Source organism: Lagopus muta, chromosome 16, assembly GCF_023343835.1.
Source record: "Lagopus muta isolate bLagMut1 chromosome 16, bLagMut1 primary, whole genome shotgun sequence".
Lineage (NCBI taxonomy): Eukaryota > Metazoa > Chordata > Aves > Galliformes > Phasianidae > Lagopus > Lagopus muta.
In genome coordinates, this window is record NC_064448.1 from 1,929,797 (window position 1) to 1,949,921 (window position 20,125).

Sequence of the window (20,125 nt, forward strand, 5' to 3'; positions counted from 1 at the left end):
CATTTGGCTGCAGGATGTTCGTATTGATTTCATTAAAATAGTTTGATTTCCATAGGTATTTACAAAAAGTGGCCTTGCTTTTCCCAGTTAAAATAAGTTATTTACTAAGCTAGTTACTGTGTTTTGTTACTTAAGTAGATTACTTGAAAAATCCAAGAGCTATTGGAGTGGAGTGGCTCAGGGAGCAGCTTGGATCCAGCATGATAAAACATAAAGAAAAAGCAAAACCATTTTGGTTCAGGCTTCAGACTGAGTAAGATGTCTTCTACCTGAAGTAAAAATGTTTGTATGCAGGATATAATTATATAAAAGGGCAAGTGGCCTGAATCAAACTTGAGTTTGGGGAGCTGAACCAAGAGCACGGAAGTAAGATCTTCAGTCTGGATCAAAAGTTTAGAGTCAGTGAGGAGGCAGTCAAGGTTAGGATAGATAATCTGTAACTGCTTCTGTTCCCCTTCCATCATCCAAGGACAGGAATGTTTTTACTCAGGTTTCAGAGCACTGAAGTTGACCAGGCAAAGTGAGCTTGGGTCTTTCAGAACCAGTCCTGCCTGCAAGCAGGCACGTTCACAAGTGTGTCCAGAGGAATGACCTTTGCAAGGATGCTGTTTGTTGTTGCCTTGGTGCTCTTAAAATTCTCTGTTAATGTTGGGGAGAAAAAGAAACAACCCTGCTCCAATATTTGGAATGCTCTTAAAACGAGCTTTGTGAAGGAAAGCAGTTTTTAGCACGTTACCTACTAAGTGTTAGGTAGTACGGGGCTTTTGCTGTGCTCAGCACTGCTGAGAGTAGTCAGCTCAGTGGATCACAGTTCTTGCTAGCAGCTTCAGAACAGCTCTGTTTATTTTCAGAAGGGGAAGAAAGATTACAGCCCAGTTCTGCAGCTGTCTTTGACCTTGGGGGAACCTGTTTTGAAACTGCTTTTCCCTGATACATTCAGACAAGTGTGAAGCAAGTCTCACATTTGTGGGTTAATGCAGTAGGTGTAAAGAGCATCCTTGCTGCTGATTTTCCTTGATAACAAAATGCAAGCTTGGTAAACTCGTTAGATTGGAGAAAGCATCTGTTTCTGACTCTCTTAGCCATGCATACTCTTCCACTTTTCTACTCTTCATCTGTTTTTTCCTTGAGCTGAGTGCAAATCCATGGGGGTAGCATGAGATATGGTGGGAGGGGATGTGGGTGTTATGTGAAAGCCCTCTGTGGTGTGCTGAGTGCTGCTGGTGCTCAGATAGCAGAGTGCTACGGCACATGGGTGCCTGCCTGCTCCAGGTATGGGACATACCATGTTACCAGCACAGTCATTAGTTGACCATCCTCCTGTGGTTTTCAGATATTCTTGTGAGACTAGCAAACTTTGCTATCGCCCCGTTTTAAGCTCTTTGTTCCTTAGAGATTAAGGGCAGCTCTTCTTTTACCTGAAAGAGGAAGCAAATGTGTACCAAGCTCTTGGCAACCAGAATTCCTGCCTGAGATTGTGAGCTGCCCTGGGTTCGAGCACTTGCCAGTGAGAAAGCAGTGACCTGCTGCCCTTCTGAGGAGAAGGGATCTTTCCTTGGGCAGATAACTTCTGCTGGGGGACATTGCTGACTGATGGATGTCGATTTCTTCTCTTGCTCTTGCAGTTTGGGCAGCCCTTCATTTGACGAAGGAATGCTTTATTCTCAGCTGTAGCTCTCAGTAACTATGTCCTGCCATGCTCTTCCACTCAGACCCAGCACTGGTTGTATCTCCGCAGGAGAGCCTCCATCCCCTGCTGAAGGTCAGTTGTGTCCACTTGGCAGATCACCCCTCCTGCCCCTTCTGTCTGTTGTGGACAAGTGCTGAGGTTGTACCACTGCACTCCTGAAAGCAGAGCAGCTTTAGAGGCAAACCACAGTTGTGGATTTGTACCTTTTGGGCTTTAGCGCTGCTTGGGGTGCTGACTTGGCAACCAGCAGCTGACACATGGCTCTGGGGATGGCCTCTCTCACAGGGATGCTGCTGGAAATCTGCTGGTTTGCCACTCGTTGGTGCTTCCCACTTAAAAGAGGGTAGTGGCCTGGGACGAGTGTTTCTCCTGCATGCTGTCTTTCTGCTAGAAGTACCCTATGAATTCCAGTAAAACTGGGTAAGCTTGGGGTAAACTATAGCTCAGGGTGGGAGGTTGTGTATGTGACTGAAAAATGTCCTCCAGTGCTGCCACAGAACAACTCTGCTCTGCCCAGCACGGTGCAGGACAGGATGCTGTTTGAATGCACCAGGCTCTGGGCAGTGAGGAGCAGTCATCGCCATAGAATTCACCCTCACGTAGGGTAAGGTTCTCTCAAAGCCACTTTTATATGACAACAAAAATTATAATGGGGTGCTTTAAATACTGAGACAGCCTTGAAAAGCGTGAAAACATTGGCTTAGGAATCCTGAACTGGTACGATTGTGGCAGCCTTCCTTCTATCACGGGCTGTGCAGCCTCTTGTGGCGTGAAGTATTCTTGTGTTTGTTACACTTCTAAACAAAGAAATACGGGAACAGGCAGCAGAAAAGGAGGGTGACACTTCTGGCTGTGGTTAATTGCTGCAAGCTGGTGACAGTTCAAGGAAAATTCCGCTTGCAGACAGACTTTCTCTCAGTTCTTGGTGCTGGTCGACTTTTCCTGCTTTGTTTTGTTTTCTTTTCCACCTTATCTGCTGTCACAGAAACCGTATTTCATGAGAACTGCCTACACACATCATTGCTGGGTGCTGTAAGGGCAGGGCGGTCAGAGCTGCAGGCCCCACACACAGTGACTGCGCAGCGCCGGGGCTCCTCTGCACCGCACTGAGAGCTGCTGCTGGGTGACAGCACCGGTGTGAGCATGAGAAGCAGCCAAACTGCAAAGGTACGTTGCTTTGGGTTGTCTGAGCAAGGAATAGAAATGATAGGGTCCAGTGCAAAGTTTGATGTTTGGTCTCAGCGTGAGGGTTGGTGATGTTGGAGGTGTTTGATGCTCTCATCTTGGGCAGAGCGCGTTGGGATGTGTTGTGCTGGGTGTCTGTGCTTTCACTGTGTGACAAAAGCATTAATGGGAAAAAGGTTGTCATGGGGAGAGCTCCAAAAGAAGCAAGATTCCCAGTAATGACTGCCTGTGAATAAACACAGTGTGGAACAGTAGATTCCCCTGCTTTGCTGCTCTGTGATAAGTTGTGTACGCTGTATGTTGTCACAGCTGTATGGCGAGCTCCAGACATCCTATTGCAGATAATTTCCCTATGTTACAACAAAACAGAAAAAGATTTGAAGTGCTCTCTTTGGGTTTGGTTTTTCGAAGGAAACAATCTGCAAGGTTTTTCACGTGTCTCTGTGTATTCATGTTGTCCTAATACGTTGTTAATAGACATGGATAAAAGTTTGCTGCTGTAAGGTCAGAGTACTGAAGTCTTCATTCCTTATTTGGTGCTTTGATTGTCTGACGAGCGGTGTAACAGAAGGATCTTTCAGCCCACTGACGATGGTCCCAGTGTTGACTCTAAATAAACTGCAGCCTGGTACAGAGAATAGCAAGGGAAATGAGTTGGCGAGCAGCTCAGTGGGCGATGGGCTGTGCTCAGCATTTCCACTCAGACATGCAGCGGTGGCAGAACAATTTCTTACGTGAAGTCACCAGAGACTGTTGCATGACATCTATTCCAAGAGCGTTTATTTCTGGGTGAGTTATTTCGAGGTTTCCTACGTGGCCTGTTGAAATCAATGTGATGGCAGCACAATGATTTCCAGTGCTGTTCAAACTCCTTGTACACAACCACAGCATACCCAGCCAAATCCAGGGGAAATAACAACTAGAAGAAGTCAGATTTCTTTCTGCTGTATCATTTATACACTATTTATAAGGGAACATCAGGCAGAACTGTTCATTATAATATCTGAATGCCATTCTGAGTACGAAAGTGGTGTTTTTCCCACTCTCTAGACTTGCTGAAGCACCAGCAGTAGTGTTCCTTTGCCTGGCAGTGCTCCATGCTTGCTCTGTGCCCCGACTCTTCCACCTTCACATAGATAATCATTCCTGAAGATGGATTCAGGGTAGGATCACACCCAGAGGAATGTGGGATTTCTCTCTCGTTGCACCTGCAGCATCGTCTGCACAGGAAATATTGCACATCTTGGTGCAACTTACAACGCAGTTAGCATGGTAGGCTGTGCTTGGGAAATAGCTCTCTCACTGCTTGGCAACATTTTCTGTGCTTTTGCCAAAAGAAAAACCAGGGGCATTTCTTAAGCACGCATGAGGTTAATCTGAAATCTGCCCCTCCATCTGAAATGCTCAGCTTGTGTCTTCCTGTGTCATCCACAACCAGGTGCACGGAGATTGGGTTCTGGGAGCTCTGCCACTCGGGAATATGAAAACCCACAGCCACACATCCCCATTTCAAACCTGGGAGACCACCAGGCTCTGCTCACTGTCCTGGGGCTGCACTGGGCTCACCCATGGCCCCACTCCTGGGGGTGCCATGCTGACACCACAGGGACCCACCTGGCATTGGCTCCAGGCAGTGTTCAGTTCTGTTTAATATTTTGTGGCCACAAGTTGCATCACTGCTCTGTGTATTTCTGGGAGCCCCTTCTAGAACCCCAGGGCAGTAAACGAGCAGCTGCTCTTTATTGCCTGCACCAAGTATTCAGAGGAGGTACAGTGTACAGTATAGATTTTGTTGATGAGGCATTTTCAATTCAACTTTTTCTATCTGAGATGTGTGGCTTTTCTAGTGAAGTGATTGTGGCTGCAGGAGTGCCTAATTTTATCTTGAAGCTGCTGTGGAAGGAGGAAGGAGAACTGCAGCCAAAGAAAAGCAGTGATGTGAATGAGCCCGCAGCAGTGAAACCTGTGTGTTTGCTTGGGCACAACTTGCTGAGTGAATGGCGGTGATGGATGATTCTAAACAACACTCCTGTTTGATAGCATTGAACAGCTTTTAATAATTAAAGAAGCATGCCCTTTCACCCGCAGTTAATGGTTAGCTTTAATGGTTAGTTTTGCTCCTCGCCTTTTCTGCTTCTAAAGAAGCAGGTGATTATTTTGCAGCCATTTCCCCAGTTGTAGAGGAGATCTCAGGTTTTGAGGAACACAAACTTGAAAATTACAAAGCAGATGGAGACATTTGGAAGTACACAAGAACAGGAGGAAAAGATGACACTACAAAAACACCATGAAATCAAACAAATCCGTTTCTGGTTCATCCCCACTGCCCCCGTCGGCCAGCCAAGATTCAGCTGTAAGACAGAAAGGCATTTCCCAGGGGATGAGGGACATCTGCTTGCCCTGTGCCAGGCCCCATTACAGCAGCAGCTGCAGGCCAATAGCACATGCAGATAATTGTGCTACGTAATTAGCTCCCTCCACTCCCAGCAGTGCTGTGCTCGGGGCTCCCAGTGGTGCAGAAGGAACAGAGCTGCTCCTGGGTTCAGCAGTTTCAGTCCTGCTTAGGGGATGGAGTAGTGGAGGTGCCAAAATGAAGGTCAATGTAAGTACTGGATTATCGTATTTCTGGGGCATTTAACTGTGTGATTTATCGTATTGGTGGTGGAATTGCGTTTATCTGAGACCTGCATCTGGCAGAGCTGCTTCTCAGTGTGTGCTGCTGCTCCTGTTTCCAGGTTACTGTCAAAGTGTGTGGTTTGAACTCTTGAAACACAGTGTGAGTTGCCTGGTGCAGTGGTTGGCAATCCTGCTTGGGGCGGGGGTTGGAACCAAATGACCTTTGAGGTCCCTTTCAACCCAACCATTCTATGATTCCATGAGTTCAGCTGAAGAAATGCCTCTGAGCAGCAGTAAGGCTGATAAGAGTGAGGTTCTGTACCACGAATACTGGGCAGTAATGTGCCTTGCTGAAAGGTTGCATGAGTAGGGGCTAGAGGGCTGTAGGGATGCCCTTTACCCTCGTTGTTTCCTTGGAAATAATTAGCATGGGGAACTAAAAGTTGAGTATTACTTCAACACAAGGAGGATGCTGCAATTCTTATGGTGATTAGACCCTGATTACGAGGGTTCAGGTAAAGGAAATGCTTTAGCAGCTTGAGTCACTCTGCTGAAGCAGTATCAGCAGGGCTATGCTCTCTAGGATAGGGACTGACCACGTCCTACACTGCTTCTGCAAAGAGAGCTGAAGCTCCAAAGCAGAAAGGAGCGCTGGTGCTGTTTGCTTTTAAGAAATACTGCTCTGCTTTGAAACAGTGAATATTTGAAATATTTGGATGAATGCACCTACACACTGGGTTTCACGTCAGTGTTTTGCCCCAGTGCATGAGCAGACATGGCGTAGGAGCTTGTTTTGTGCTAAGCAAGGGCTGTCTGGCTGTGCACAGCAGTGAATCTCTGCATCCAACTGCACAGCTGAGCTCCGGCAGCTGCGGCTCCAGGCAGGAGCTGCAGTCACTGAGTGCCCCATGTTAAAAAGCACACAGTGCAGCACGTGGTGGGTGTTGGGGCGGGTGGGAGCAACATCTCTTTCATTTCCTAGAGAATATTTTAATTTTCAGTTGAGATCTTGTCCAAAATCTTATCTTACCAAGTAATCATAGCAATATTTTTGAGCAGACGACTGCAGTGAGGGAGATGGAGGAAGCTGGAGTGCCTGGAAGCTGTGGTGCTGCTGTTCATTCATTATGAATCAGAGAGAGCAGCCTCCCCTGGGCCTCTGCCATCCTCACAACATCAATAAGAGCTCTGCTGCAAGGTGTGGGTGATGGACTGTCCACTTGTGCACCCAAGTGGAGAACAGGCAGCAGTTGCTGCTTGTGGGTATCCGTCCCACTGTGACCAGTGATTGGTGGTTGCTCCAGGCAGCTGCTCCCACAGGGACTTCTGTCCGTGCCATAAACAGCTACTTTAGGTCCATGTGTGGAAATAAGTGCTGTGCTAAAATACTATTAACATGCTAAAAGATTTAGAAAAGGCTCAAAAATATAAATGAATCGGAACATACAGGCAAATCCTTTAGACAGCAACAGGAACCAAAGGCCAGAAATACATACATTCCTTCTTGAAATGTCAGGAAATGGCAGTTTATTTTTCCTTCAACTTGTCTTGGGAGTGTTATGCATGGGAATGAAATCCTGTTTGTGCACAGACGAGGGGGAGATGTGTGCTGGCTAAGATGTAGCCAGGCTTTGGTCAACAGCTAACATGGAGAAAAGAGGGCTTGGGGAGAATGAGCAGTGCTGCCTGTAATCCCTATCACTACACTGAGGTTGTGGGGCTTTTGGTGTGTTGTGTTTTTTTTTGTGTTGGGAGCAGTGCTGGGTAACCAACTATAAGGATGGAAATTACAGAGAGTGACTGCCTTGTATTAGACCAATTGGTTTAAAATTCAGTAGAAGTGGGTACGCAAGAAATTTGTTCACACCTAACTTAATTGAAGCTGTGCTTCCGGAGACCTTACAGTATAAAGCTGCTTGATATGGTTGATTGTGTACGACCAACAAACACTGCAGTGACGAGGTCACAGACTCCCATATGAGGGAGAGCAGCACCTTAGAAATAGGTTGTTGAGGATGCAGCCTCTGCCCTCCAGGTCTGTGCTCCATCATTGCTTCACTAAGTGAGCAGAGGGAGGGGGTAACTTCAGCATCCTCCAAAGTGCTTTCCCATGGGGTGATGAACAGCCCTTTAAGATGTGCTTCATCTCAGGATAGTTTTATAGGGCTGCTGATAGGGAAAAAGCAACAAATGCCGAGGAAAAACACTTTGATCTCATCTGCTTTGCTTTAGTGCTCGTTATGTGTTGGTCACTGTAAGGACACATTAACAAGGTGACACAAAAAAACAAAGAGCAATGCGCAGCATTCTGCAGATGATGGTGTCAGTCTGCTTCTGCTCCTCTGGTGATAAAGGAAACATTCAGATCCCAGTGGCCCCAAAGCACAGCTTCCTCCCAGTGAAGCATCCCATAAAGTCTCTGCAACCCTGGGAATGCAAAGCTTGTTTAAGGTTAATGGAAGGTCAGGGATGCTTCTGCTTACAGGATGGGAAGGGGCTGCCACAGTAACTCTTTACATATGTCCTGGGCAGCTGAAAGCAGAGCTAGGGCCTGATGTGTGGCACACAGCCTGGTTAGGTGAGCTGAGCTGCACTGCAGGTGACCTTGAGCTGCAGAGGAGAAAAGCAGCTAGCCCACAGAAAGCTCTGCTGACAGAAATACAGCACTTGCCAGTGCCAAAACTAGCTGGTTCAGTGCCTTGTATTTCCCATAAGATAAATTCATCAGTGTCTGTGATGTTAGGCATTGCTGTGAGTTTGCTGCATTTTCTTTTACTGATATTAGGCTGATCTTTAACAGCAATTTCATTATCCTGAGCTCATACACATTGAAGCCATAGCTGGTGCTCCTGGAAACCAACAGAACTTACGCAGTTTCCGTGCTGCCTTTGGTAGTAGCAATGCATAAAAGAAATGCTGCATGGGTCTGTCTTACAACAGAGGAGCAAAGCGAACACAGAACAAGATCCATTTGATCTTTCTTTCTATTTTTTTTTTTTTTTTTTACATGTTGTGAAAATGTTCCTTCCGTGTTCTTAGAGACTTCAGCAGAAATTCAGAAATCATTTCAGCGGTGTGCCAGCACTTGGGTTGGTTTTGCAGTGAGTTGCTGCAAATTTCTGCCTGGTTTTGGGCACTGAAAATGAACTGAAGAGAGTCCCTATGAGGATAGAAATTGATGGTTGTGTGTCTTGTGGTTTGGTTTTCTTGTTTTAGTTTCTGTGGTGTGATATAAGGATGCAAAAAGAGGATTGAGTTCAAGAGTTTTGCCTGAGACCTTCCTGTAGTTCAGTGGTTACAAATTAGGGATCTGTTATCTTACCTGTTTCTGCCTTCTGTAAAACTCTTCCCAGGATTAGTTTCAAGGAGAAAGGATAAGAAAGCTTCAGCAAAATACTTTCCTGAGTTTCTCTGCCCTCCTTCAAATATGCTGAAGAATGTCACAAAGGGACAACATGGCCTTAAATTCAATCTTTCCCTGCCAGTAAGGTCGCTGCAGCAGCAAAGATGGGGTCAGCTGGAATAAATCCTCTCACCAATACCTGCTGAGGTCACGTTTGGGTGATGCTGAGTAGCACTGAGGGTCATTCCGTAACTGAGGCCAGATGTGCTGTGATGTGTGCAGGTCAGATTCTGACCTGGTGAAAATCAGCACATTTACTCAATAACAAGTGCAATTTGCTATTAGACTTCTGTGATTTTATAACTTTTATATGCTAGCTTGGGAAATGCTGGCACCGAGACACTCTTTACAACCCAAAGTTTCCTCCTCCTCCTTTTGCTGGAGCTAGAAAGAAAGTGTTGTTGTTCAGTGCAGCAGAGAAGGGCTCCATTCCCAAGATCAGCTCTCCTGCATGAGCTCGGATAAGGCTCTGTACCTCAGCTGCCTGTTTGCATGATGAGGATGGTTCCTCTGTTCTTGTGCTCATCCCTTTGGAGTCTTGTGAGGAGGGTCTATCTTTCAGTGTGTAGAGTGCTCAGCAAAAAGGGAGCAAATGCCAAGAGAGTTGTAGAAATGTCTGTAACTAACAGCAGGAAAAGTTGGGTGAGGTGTTGGGGTTTTGGTTTAGTTGTCCATTTGAGATTTTGGGGGGTTGGTTGGCATTTGTTTTGTTTTTCCTCTTAGCTGTAACAATGTGTGAAGTGCAGGCACAGCCTGTGCTGCTCTCTGATGAGATTCGTGGCAGGCTGACTTCAGCACAGGTGGATCAGAGAGAGCATTTGGCAGTGCCCAAAGAGAAAGCAGGCTGCCGTGTCCAAGGCAAGAAGGCTGCTTTAATCAGAGCATGCCATAAGGTAAATGGGACTGTTGTTGTCTGTCTCTGACAGCTGCTGATGGACAAGTCCATGCATCATAACAAGGCCATTGTTCACGGCCATTCTCCTGAAGGAGGGTGTGCTGCTAACAGCAGGCTGCTTCCATCAGCTGAGCTGACAAATGGGTTTGCTGCTCCTTCAAACCAGCTGTCACTTTGCAGCAAATGCTCTGCACAAAAATACAAGGCATCATGTTTCCTATTTGGGTGCTATCTCTATGGACGTTACTTGCACTTTCTGCTAAGAAACTGATGCTGGAACATCCAGTGGGAAGCAGTCAGTCACATTTTAAGCTGAAAGCAAATGGTATAAGTGGAAGTACTGCAGCTACAATTCTTTTCATCCTTTGCAGAAATGCTTCATACGAATGAAGCTACCTGCTGCAGCATTTCATTCTTTTGCCCCATACAGAGTAAGCAAATATCCAAAATCAATATGCTAAAAATAAAGCGTTATCACTCAAGATTGCCAGGCTATATGTAAGCTCAGCTGAGGCAGGTAGAGCAGCCCTGTGGTGTTGAAGCTTGGAAAGTATGAATATTTGCTTTCCTACGGATTTCCTGTGATCTGTCAACTATTCTTCACTGGCTTTCTGTATGTATGTATATATATATATTTATTTTTATTTTTTTTTAAAGAGAGAGAGGGGAGGTGATAAGAGCACTGTTGGAGTTGCTGAGAGATACTGAATGCTTCAGTGCACGCTGATGTGTGTGTCATGGAGAGGAACAAAGGCACTGTTCCAGTTGCTCTCACCTGAAGCTCAGTTCCTGGGTGCGCTGCCCAGCCAGCAGAAAGAGCAATGCATGTGGTGTCACTGTGCACAAGGCTGGGGGTTTCTCCCCAAGCTAAATGACACACGTTGGCCTGGGATCTGTGATGCAATAGGAGGCAGCTCTCCAGCCTGATGGAGGGCTGAGGTGGGCACCACTGGAGCTGCTGCCTTCAGTGCTGCTGCCCCAGCACCACCAGGAGACTGAGCTCCTTGGCACTGCTGCTGGGTTTGCCTTCATAAGGCCTGGGGAGAAAAGAAGTGTTTAAGGGAAAATAAGTAGTGTGTTTATTTCTTTTTCTATTAAGAAACAATTAATTACTAATGTGCAGCTGAAGCCCTCAGATAAACGAGGCGGCAGTCAGGGAGGACGAGGCAAGGTTTATTTTTGTCTGGGTGACACATTTCCTCTTACTTCTGACAAACAATTCACAGAATGCTCATGGGGAAAACCACCGATTTTTCATAGAACGATGCTCATGAAGTCCAGGTAATGAATGCCAAGAACCTCAGTGGGAGAGCAAAGCAGAAACATACAGTAGAGTTATTACTTCTATACAACATAGCAGACAAATGTTAGAGGCAGTTGATGCTCTGAATCCAGTGCTCCAAGATAGGGTCTTTAATTCAAGCCCATTTTGTATCAAATTGAGATGGCAGTGGAGGTGAGCGCCATGCTGGTGCCTTGCTCTGCTGTCGGTGTGATGGTGCTGTGTTCTCTCCTTCAGAACGCGCTGGCGAAGGCTCTGTATGACAACAAGGCAGAGTGCTCGGACGAGCTGGCCTTCCGCCGAGGGGACATCCTGACAGTGCTGGAGCAGCACGTCGTCGGCAGCGAGGGCTGGTGGAGGTGCTCACTGCATGGACGGCAAGGCTTGGCTCCTGCCAACCGCCTGCAGCTCCTGGCGGGCCCACAAGCCCTGCCGCCTCCTGCCATCCCCAGCGATGCTCCAGAGCCACCCGTGGCCCCGCAGAACATCTACCAGGTGCCATCTGTGCCCAAGGGCACTGTGTCATCCTCTACCTATGAGAAGATGGAGGGGTGGGTGACGTCGCCGGCTCGGGCTGCCACCCTGCCTGCTCAGGGGGTCTACCAGGTGCCGGCCTTGGCTGCACAGCTGCTCAGTGAGAGGACACGGAGCACCAAGCAGCAGGTAGGGTGTGAGCAGCACGGGACCAAGCGCTGCCATTGAAGTGGCGGCCGGGGGGCGGGGGGATCCAAATGGCTGCTGGGTGGAAAATTCCAGTGGAATTTGCAGCAAAGTCAACCAAATAAAGAGAGTTTAGGGAATGAGTTCCATCACAGCACGCTGAGAGAAAGGCTGATCTGGGCAATGTATGATACTCCGTGTTCTGTAGTGTTTCACATTTTTTGACAGTTTACGAAGGCTGTAAAGCATGGCAGGAAGTATAGAATAAACCATTTGTTTGCAGAAATCTCAAAATGATTTGCAAACCCACCCCAAAGTCAAAATAAGAAGAGACAGCACCTTCCTGCTGCTCACCAGCATGCATCTATTCAGAGCCTCCTGGTGCACACTGGGGGTCTTTGCAGACAACCGCACAGGAAGAAGATCTCTGACAAACAAAAGTTATCTTTTGCCAGGGCTGTCATTCAGCTGCTTTCTCGGAGAGCCATTGCCTTGTAGGCTGTCACTACGCTTGCACGAAGCAGCAGCTCTTCTTCAGGCGTGTGGGAGGACGCGGGGCTGTTCAGCTGTGAGCATGGCCTCAGCCAGATCCTTTCCAGATCTGTTCTTGCTGCTGCTCCTGAGACAGTGAGCAGAGTACGTGGAATGAGAGCAGTCACCAGTCTCCTTAGTGCTGTGGGATTACAAGCCCTGTTTTGCAGGACTTCATTACAACTGCTGATGTGGTCTTTTCTTTCTCCCTGTTCCTTCCATTTGGGTGAAACATCTGTGTGGGAAATGTATAATTTGATGAAATGTCACAGTGAGTGTCATCAAAACCTTGTGCTTTCTTCAGCACGAGATTAATGAGGAATCTTTTATAATAAAAGATAAACAGAGCAGGTGTGGAGGGAGTTCCAAGTGCAAGCTTTCGTTCAGTCCCAGGAGCTCTTCAGCTCTGGGTAGCTCTTTATTCTGTGTACGAAAATCACATTCAAAATGTTAATTGGCATAGGAAAGAAGTCCAACCCCAAACCATACAGCCCTTTAGTCTGAATTAATGAGCATTTGATCTACAGGACGCAGCTGGCCGGCTTTCCTCCCGCTGTGCTACAGAATGAGGAGCTGGTTCCTCCTGTGCAGCAAATAGGTGCTGGAAAACAGACACATTTGGTGAATTTCTGGTGACAGCAAACTGTATTTTCAGCACTTCGGCTGCACTCCCAGACCTCATGTACTGTTTCCATAATGGCAAGCTCAAACTGGGCGGTAGCTGCCAAAGACCCTTGTGCACTTGCTGTGATCTGGTTTCTCCGCATTCTTAACCACAAGGAGGGTAAGGCACTTGCAAACTGAAGTGAGATCAGCGCAATTTTCCACGTTGTGACAACAGATCAGGCCCTGGAAACATCATTTATTTCTTCATTTGTGTGAGTGGCCCAACATTAGAGCTCATTGGCTTTTCCTGTCTCCGTAATTTCGTGAGTCTATGCCTTGCTTACTCTGCCAGAGAAAGGGGGAAGGAAGAAAAAAAGAGGAAAAAACAGAAGTCCTAGCTGCTTTTACTACTTCAGTGTTCAGCTTTGCCTGAGCTGGCTCTTGCACAACATCCCAGCTGTTGCCACAACAACTGCATTGTGGTGGTCACGGGCTGCACACAGAGGCAATCAGGGCTGCCCTGCATAGATCCTACCAGACAACTGGCAAAGCTGCCAACGCACTCAGCTGTTCCCCAAGCAGCTGAGTAAAGCCACTGGAAGTCTTTGAGGGAGATGACTGAAAGCAGTAAATCAAAGGCAGCCTGCTTTCACCCTGTATACAAACGCTGTCGCTTCGCTTGTTGCTCAGGCTGTGCGCTGAATGAACAAAAGTCAGTATTTTCAAGGTTGATGAAAGGCCTTTCCCAACGTTCGTCTTGGTGCCTTAACTACTGGTGCCACATCTCTGATCTCAGCTCTTAAAACAATGTTTTATGCACATAGAATTAATCTGCAATTAGCCTAAATGCTGTAATTCCCATATAGGCTTCTCTGTTTAAGGAGCTGGATAGGACATTGAGGTAATTGTGTTTATTTCTTCCAAATGAGTAAATGCTTCACGACTACAGAGTAACACATCTCAGCCTGTATCCTTTTGCTGCTGTTATTACCAAGAAGCATGGCTTGACCTGATGGCTCTGTGAGAGAGAAGTAGAAAATCCCCTGCTTTCTTTTTTTAACAGTTCTGCTTTGGAGAGGTCAAAAGATTTAAGTGATAATAGAAGCTGATCTTTTCCCTCCCTGGTTAATAACACTGATTCCCTTTGATTCGTATGCACCCGTTCTTATCTGAAATAAAGCAGAAATGGTAGCAAAGGAGAAAATACCAATTTTATCACCATCAGTGTAAAACTAAATGTTGTGCATCACTGAAGAGTTCCTCCTCTAGCAGTGACCTGTTCAACAAGCTGAGTTTTCAAAGATGTCCTGAGCTTGTTGCCCACTGCGGTTTTCTCATTATTGTTTTGCTTTGTTTTCCCTTCTCCTCTAAGCACCTCTTTACTCTCCCGAGGGCGTGCCGGGCTTCAGTGCCAAACATCACCAGTGAGGTGTACGATGTCCCGTCCATGCAGAGCCGGGAGTCCCTGCTCACACAGGTACGTCTTCCCTCAGATACCACTGGGCCCCCAGCCCCTCTCCCTCCCATAGAGCCTCAGAATACAGCTTAAGGTTTAGAGTTTTAATTCTAGCATTTTCCTGTTTTTGTTTTTTTGTGGTTTTTTTTTTTAATTTGGCAGAAAAACATGTATTTTTGGGGAAGTTCAAAACAAAGTAGTTCTGTTTTGAATTGGTTAGAAATTCAAAGAAATGTCGTTTAAATCTGCTTATGTTTCTTACAAACACATTCAGTTTAATTACCACGGTCCTGATCTAGACTGTGGAAATCAGGAGCTACGCAGTATGTGACCTGAACATCTCTGAATACCAAAGGAGTCTTCAGAGGGCTCTAAAGTGGGTTGAAACCTGATTCTTTTCCCTTTGGCCAGAGTGGTGCCACTCCACCTGCAGCACGAAAGGGCTCTGTGCTGGTCAGATCACCCAAGTGCTTCCAGGAAGAGCAGCAGCTCTACAGCGTCCCCTCCAGCTCAGAGAAGGCTGGAGCTGTTATCCAGGATTCAGCAGTGGGCAATGTGAGTAAGACTTTTTGGTCGTGAGAGAATAATCTCCCACTAGTGCTCTGATGTTAGGCACCTGTGCTGAACACTCTCTGAGTGCATTTGCAAGCAAGGCTCACAGGGACAGCATCAGCACATCTTCAGTGCAGCACTTTGTGCTTCGTGCTAAAAAGAAAACACTGCCTGTGAATGCCTGCTTGTTTGCAGTATTCAAGCAGACAGAAGCAAACACTTCCCACTGCATGCAGGCTACTCCTGCCACTCTTTGGGAGTACAGCACGCCTGACTTTGGGGGCAGTGCTGAGGGGTGAGGTGGGCTTCCCCACCTTCCAAAGATCATCCTTGGAGAAAGGGCTGATCTCAAACTTCACAACAAAGAAAATACCTCAATGGAGACTCTTCATTAGTCGAGCGCCAAGCATCTCAAGTTTCCTGAACAGTTTATGGTCCAAGAGAACTTTGACATGGTTTAGTCACCTGTGCCCAAAATATTTTAGCCTTCACATCTGCAGGTTGTGCGTTGTAGAAAGGTAATAAAAATTGTGGACTAAGCTTTTTGTGACATCATTCTGTTCTTATTACTGCATACACGTACACACTGAGAATTTAGTTTTGTTTCTTACTTCTTTTTTAAAAACACTGTTTCTAAATCCTATGTGCTCTGATGCAGTTGTATGATGTCCCTCCGAAAAGAGAAACTGATGCTTCAGAGAAGAAATCTCAGAAGAAGTTCTGGGGTCACTGTAACACCTTGCCAAATCCTCGGAAGTCAGAATGGATTTATGATATTCCAATATCACCTGAAAAAACAGGATTAAAACAAAACTCTTCTGTCCATTCCGTGGAGAACCAGGTGCTATACGATATACCCCCAGCCAGGTACAAGGCACTAACAACAAATGCTGAAGCCAACGTTGTAAATCCAGAATTGTATGATATTCCACCAACACAACGGAAATTAACATTTCCAGATGTCCCTCTTTATGACGTTCCATCCTCAAAGGATGTTCTCTTGCAGCAGAATGGTAGCTGTGATGTACCCCCAAGTCTCCTGGCTCCAAATGCTGAGAATCAGATTTCTGGAGGAAATGTCTATGATATCCCAAAATGTTTGCCCACTGCTACACAGTCCATGAAAGAGATGGAAAAAAACAGCAACTGTTCTGGAAACCAGGCATACCATGTTCCCCCACAGCTCTCGAGAGACACCAAACCAGAACACGACAGATTATCTGTTTCTAGTGTGGACAGCAGAAACAGCAGCCTTTCTACGTCCTCAAACTCTTCTTCTGAGACTTCTTCTGTGTCATCATCAGAAGAGCCTGCCAAAGAAATTAAGCTGGACCTCGAGGTGGCCATAGAGACGCTGACTAGATTGCAGCACAGTGTATCCAGCTCAGTTGCAAGTTTAATGATCTTTGTGAGCAGTAAATGGAGATTACAAGAGCACCTAGAGAAAAACATTGAAGAAATCCATAGGGCCATTGATCACATAAAAGTGTCGCTTGGAGAATTCTTGGCCTTTGCTCGAGCCTTAAAAGTAAATGCATCCTACCTCACTGATAATAACCTTCAGATCAGAATTAAAAAACAGCTAGAAATTCTTATGAACTCATTCCAGATCTTGACAGAAACAAGAGAAGCTCTAAACAACTGCAACTGGTCCTTAGAGGTTTTGGTCCTCAAGAAACCCTACAACAACCCAGATGACCTCGATCGCTTTGTTATGGTTGCCCGCACGATTCCAGATGATCTCAAGAGATTTGTATCCATCATCATTGCCAACGGAAAGCTTCTCTTCAGAAAGAATGAGAAGGAGCAAGAACTGAAGCAACAAAGAGTGAGCCCAGAATATAAAATGCCAAAACAAATCACGGCACCAAGAAGAACAGAAATAGATTCGCTTCCAGTAAATGCTCCTGATAAACCCAACTCAAGTCAAGGCAGTAATGAGACAACAAAGGAAAATGTCACTGAGGACTGTGAATACGTTCAGCTACAGGTTAGTAAAGTGGGATTCTATCATTATATTTGCAGGCATTTGCAGACGTTGTCATTTGCCTTGTTCTATCTTTGTATCAATGCCAACTTCAGTTTGCACTGCTATCTATTTTCCAGACCTTATGTGAACTCAGAATTTCGATCACGAAGGTACAGTGATCAATAATTACAAGTAACAAAGAGAACTTGTGTTAGAGAGTTTGTCCACGCAGCCAGCCGAAACTGAGAAAGATTTGCAGCTTGCCCTTCTAAATTCATTTGAGAGACAGTTTTTGTCTGTAGGTTAGCTTTTTTTCTTAGCCTAGTAGATCTCTCCTTGCCCATACTTTTCACTTGTTAACTCTGACATCATAATGTGCATAATACTGATTTTCTGCTTTAAGATATACTGTGCTTCTGTAGACTTTTTTTTTAATAACAGATTAAACTCTTACTGTGAATTTTAAATTTATTTGCTAGAATACCTTTGGAGTTTTGGTAGAATTATTATTTTTTTCTTATAATTACTGTAATGTCTGCTAAGAGCTCATTCTCTTTGGCTTTGCAAAGGAATGCTGGATGTCCTTAGGATTTAGGAAATGTTGTATTTTGTTGATGTTTACTTCAATCGTAGCTCTTACAGGACTGCACAAAAGTTTAAGTAGAAAAAAAGTACAATTTATTTCAATACATGCATCGATGTGATCTGTAATGCAACCTGGACAGCAAGCACTTCCCTTGAAAGAAGTGCAAAGCACATTTATATTTAAATATTTTATGTAAACCACTTCAATTTTGCTTTCATTTTGATTTTTAACAGGCACAGAAAATAATTTCTGGCAAAGAAGTGTCAAAGAAGAGCACAGATTCAAAACCAAAGGTATTTCTGATTTTGAAAACTATGGCATACAAGGAGTCCCAGTCCTTCATTTCTGTGCCTGCTAAAATTCAAAATAATTTCTGTGTTTGAAAACCCACCTCTACACATGGAGTTGTATTTGTTTTCTCTGTTCATTTTCCCACAGCTGGAGGTTTTTTAGCTAGTGCTGTAGAGATGTGCAAAAGATTTATTTCCCTAAATGTAATTAACCACTCTAAAGTCCTGTGGTTCTTCATCTTTTTGCTTTTGTGTCTCGTTTGGGGAAGGCTGCGACAGGTAATATTTCAAAGCAATGCACTGCTATAAGGACTGAATCTCATTATTGTGTAGTTTTAATTATTCATGCCCCTCGTGAAGTCATTACCATTAAAATCAAATCTAAATGCTTTCTGCTATCCAAAAGCTTGGAGCCCAGACTCCATAAAGGATTGATGTTTAACTATAGAATGTTTTCTGCTATCCATTATGACAATGGTGTTCAGTGAAGTTTTCTCAGGGAAAAGGTAAGTGAGTGAAAATACTGTTTTGAAGCCCAGTACTTTGTGGAAAGTAAATGATGGCAAAAAAAAAAAACCCCATGCTGGGCTGTCTGGGGCAGCTTGGCATCTGTTAATCAATAAAGCTCCCTGTAAGTGAGGAAACATGGTAAGAATGGAAGAATGTGCTGTAGAGCAAGTAGGAACAAACCCAGCATGCCGGAACCTGAATCCATTCTTTTGAACCCTCCTTCTAGGTGTTGCCATCTACAAAAAAGAATGCAGTTCGAAGCCAGCAAGATTCTGCCAAAAAAATCGTTGTTCCAGAGCAGTGCAGGCTGTGTTTCGGTGCCCTTCACAAAGCCATTGCTGTGTTTAATAACAGCCTGAGCAGTAACCAGCCGCCTGAAGTCTTCATATCCCACAGCAAATTGATCATTATGGTGGGGCAGAAGATAGTGGATTCTCTCTGCCAGGAAACACAACTGAGGGAGGCTCGGAGCGACATTCTCCACAGCAGCAGCCGGTTTTGCAGCCTCCTGAAGAACCTGGCTCTCGCCACCAAAAATGCTGCAATCCAATATCCCAATGCAGACGCAATGAGGGAACTTCAGAACAAAAATGATGAGCTGTATAAATACACACAGCAGTTTAGAGCAATGTTAGAATGAGAGTGACTTCAGTTCTTATAACTGTTATTAGTGTTTTGAACAATGGTCAAAACTTGAATTTCTGTGTTGTTACAGTTCTTTCTTCACTCCCTTGGCAGCCAAAGGGCACCAGCAGCTCAGTGGTGCCGACCCTCAGCCCTCCCAAGCACCCCTGCCAAGCAGTTTCCCTTGGGCACTTCTGCACCTCTAGCAGGTTAAGACCCACACAACAGCAGATGCAGGAGGGATGTGTAGAATTAAATGTGTGCTTCCTTTCCTGCCGTTCAGACCTTGTCTAGAAATGTTGTCCTCTTCCTGTTCGGGTGGGATTTTTTTTGCTGAGTATTTCAGCAAATGTTATTAACTGGTTTTTTTTGTTTGTTTGTTTGTTTTTTTAAATTTCTACACAAGTCAAAAATATATTTTCCTGTTCTTTTTTTTTACTGAGCATGTAAAGCCTTTCTTTATCTGCACACTGTTCTGTAAGCTGCGATATATTACTGTGTGTACCATCATCAGCAGATCCTGGAGCACTCAACTCGAATATGTTTTTGACTTTTTTTCCCAAGAGCCTTACCTTTGCAGCTGTTCGATGTTCAAGTGTAATGAACACATCACAGGACAAACCGCGTCTCACTGCTGTTAATCAGAAATGCTCTGGCTGCTGTGTGAGCACGGATAGAAGGCGTGCAGAGTTCTGTTTCTCCATTCCCACAGCTCTGGGGATCGCAGCTCCATCACTGCCCGAAGCCTCCAGTGTATCCCACCGTCTCTCTAATGTCTATCATCATCTGTCACCTCCTCTGTCCCCAGACCCGCTGCTCTGAAGCAGCAGTGATGTGAGCCCCGTGAGCATCCATACGTGCTGTTCCTATTCCTGTGCTGCTTGTATTTATCTTGACTAATTTATTTAAAAGTTTTATCTGAATTTTTAAAGTCTGGCTCTTGTTGGTAGCTGTGTACCTGTGTACCTGTATTTTCACCCTGACATGGGCTGGGTAGATTTGTATTTGCTGCTGTCATTTGTGTATGTGCAAAGAACAGCTCCATCGCTGTCACGCTGCAGTCGTGTTTTGTACGGTTATTTAAATGCCGGTACAGAACCGTGGAAGAGCTTGGGTTGGAGGGGGCACGTCTGGTGTGGCCGCGAATTCCCCGAAATGTGCGCCCAGATTTCTTCACGTAAATAAATAAACCGACGCACAGCTCAATGAAGGAAAGCGGCTTCGGGCACGAAGGGGGCCGAGGGCGCCCCCTGCTGGGTGCGGCGATGCG

The 20,125-nt window shown here is 45.5% G+C and overlaps 1 protein-coding gene across 5 annotated transcripts; it reads left to right on the forward strand.

Annotated features, from left to right (window-relative positions):
- The first annotated feature begins 1,836 nt into the window (after positions 1 to 1,836).
- CASS4 (Cas scaffold protein family member 4) lies at positions 1,837 to 20,122 on the forward strand. Of its 5 annotated transcripts, none has more exons than XM_048962543.1 (7): positions 1,837 to 2,857; positions 11,309 to 11,734; positions 14,241 to 14,345; positions 14,736 to 14,879; positions 15,535 to 16,866; positions 17,665 to 17,724; positions 18,458 to 20,122. In XM_048962543.1, the coding sequence occupies exons 1-7, from the start codon at positions 2,834 to 2,836 to the stop codon at positions 18,869 to 18,871; spliced, it is 2,505 nt and encodes an 834-aa protein (XP_048818500.1). In that variant the 5' UTR covers positions 1,837 to 2,833; the 3' UTR covers positions 18,872 to 20,122. The 5 variants fall into 5 exon arrangements, with proteins under 5 accessions (XP_048818500.1, XP_048818502.1, XP_048818501.1 ...); XM_048962544.1 differs by lacking the exon at positions 1,837 to 2,857 and adding an exon at positions 5,370 to 5,477; XM_048962545.1 differs by lacking the exon at positions 17,665 to 17,724.
- The last annotated feature ends 3 nt before the right edge of the window (positions 20,123 to 20,125 follow it).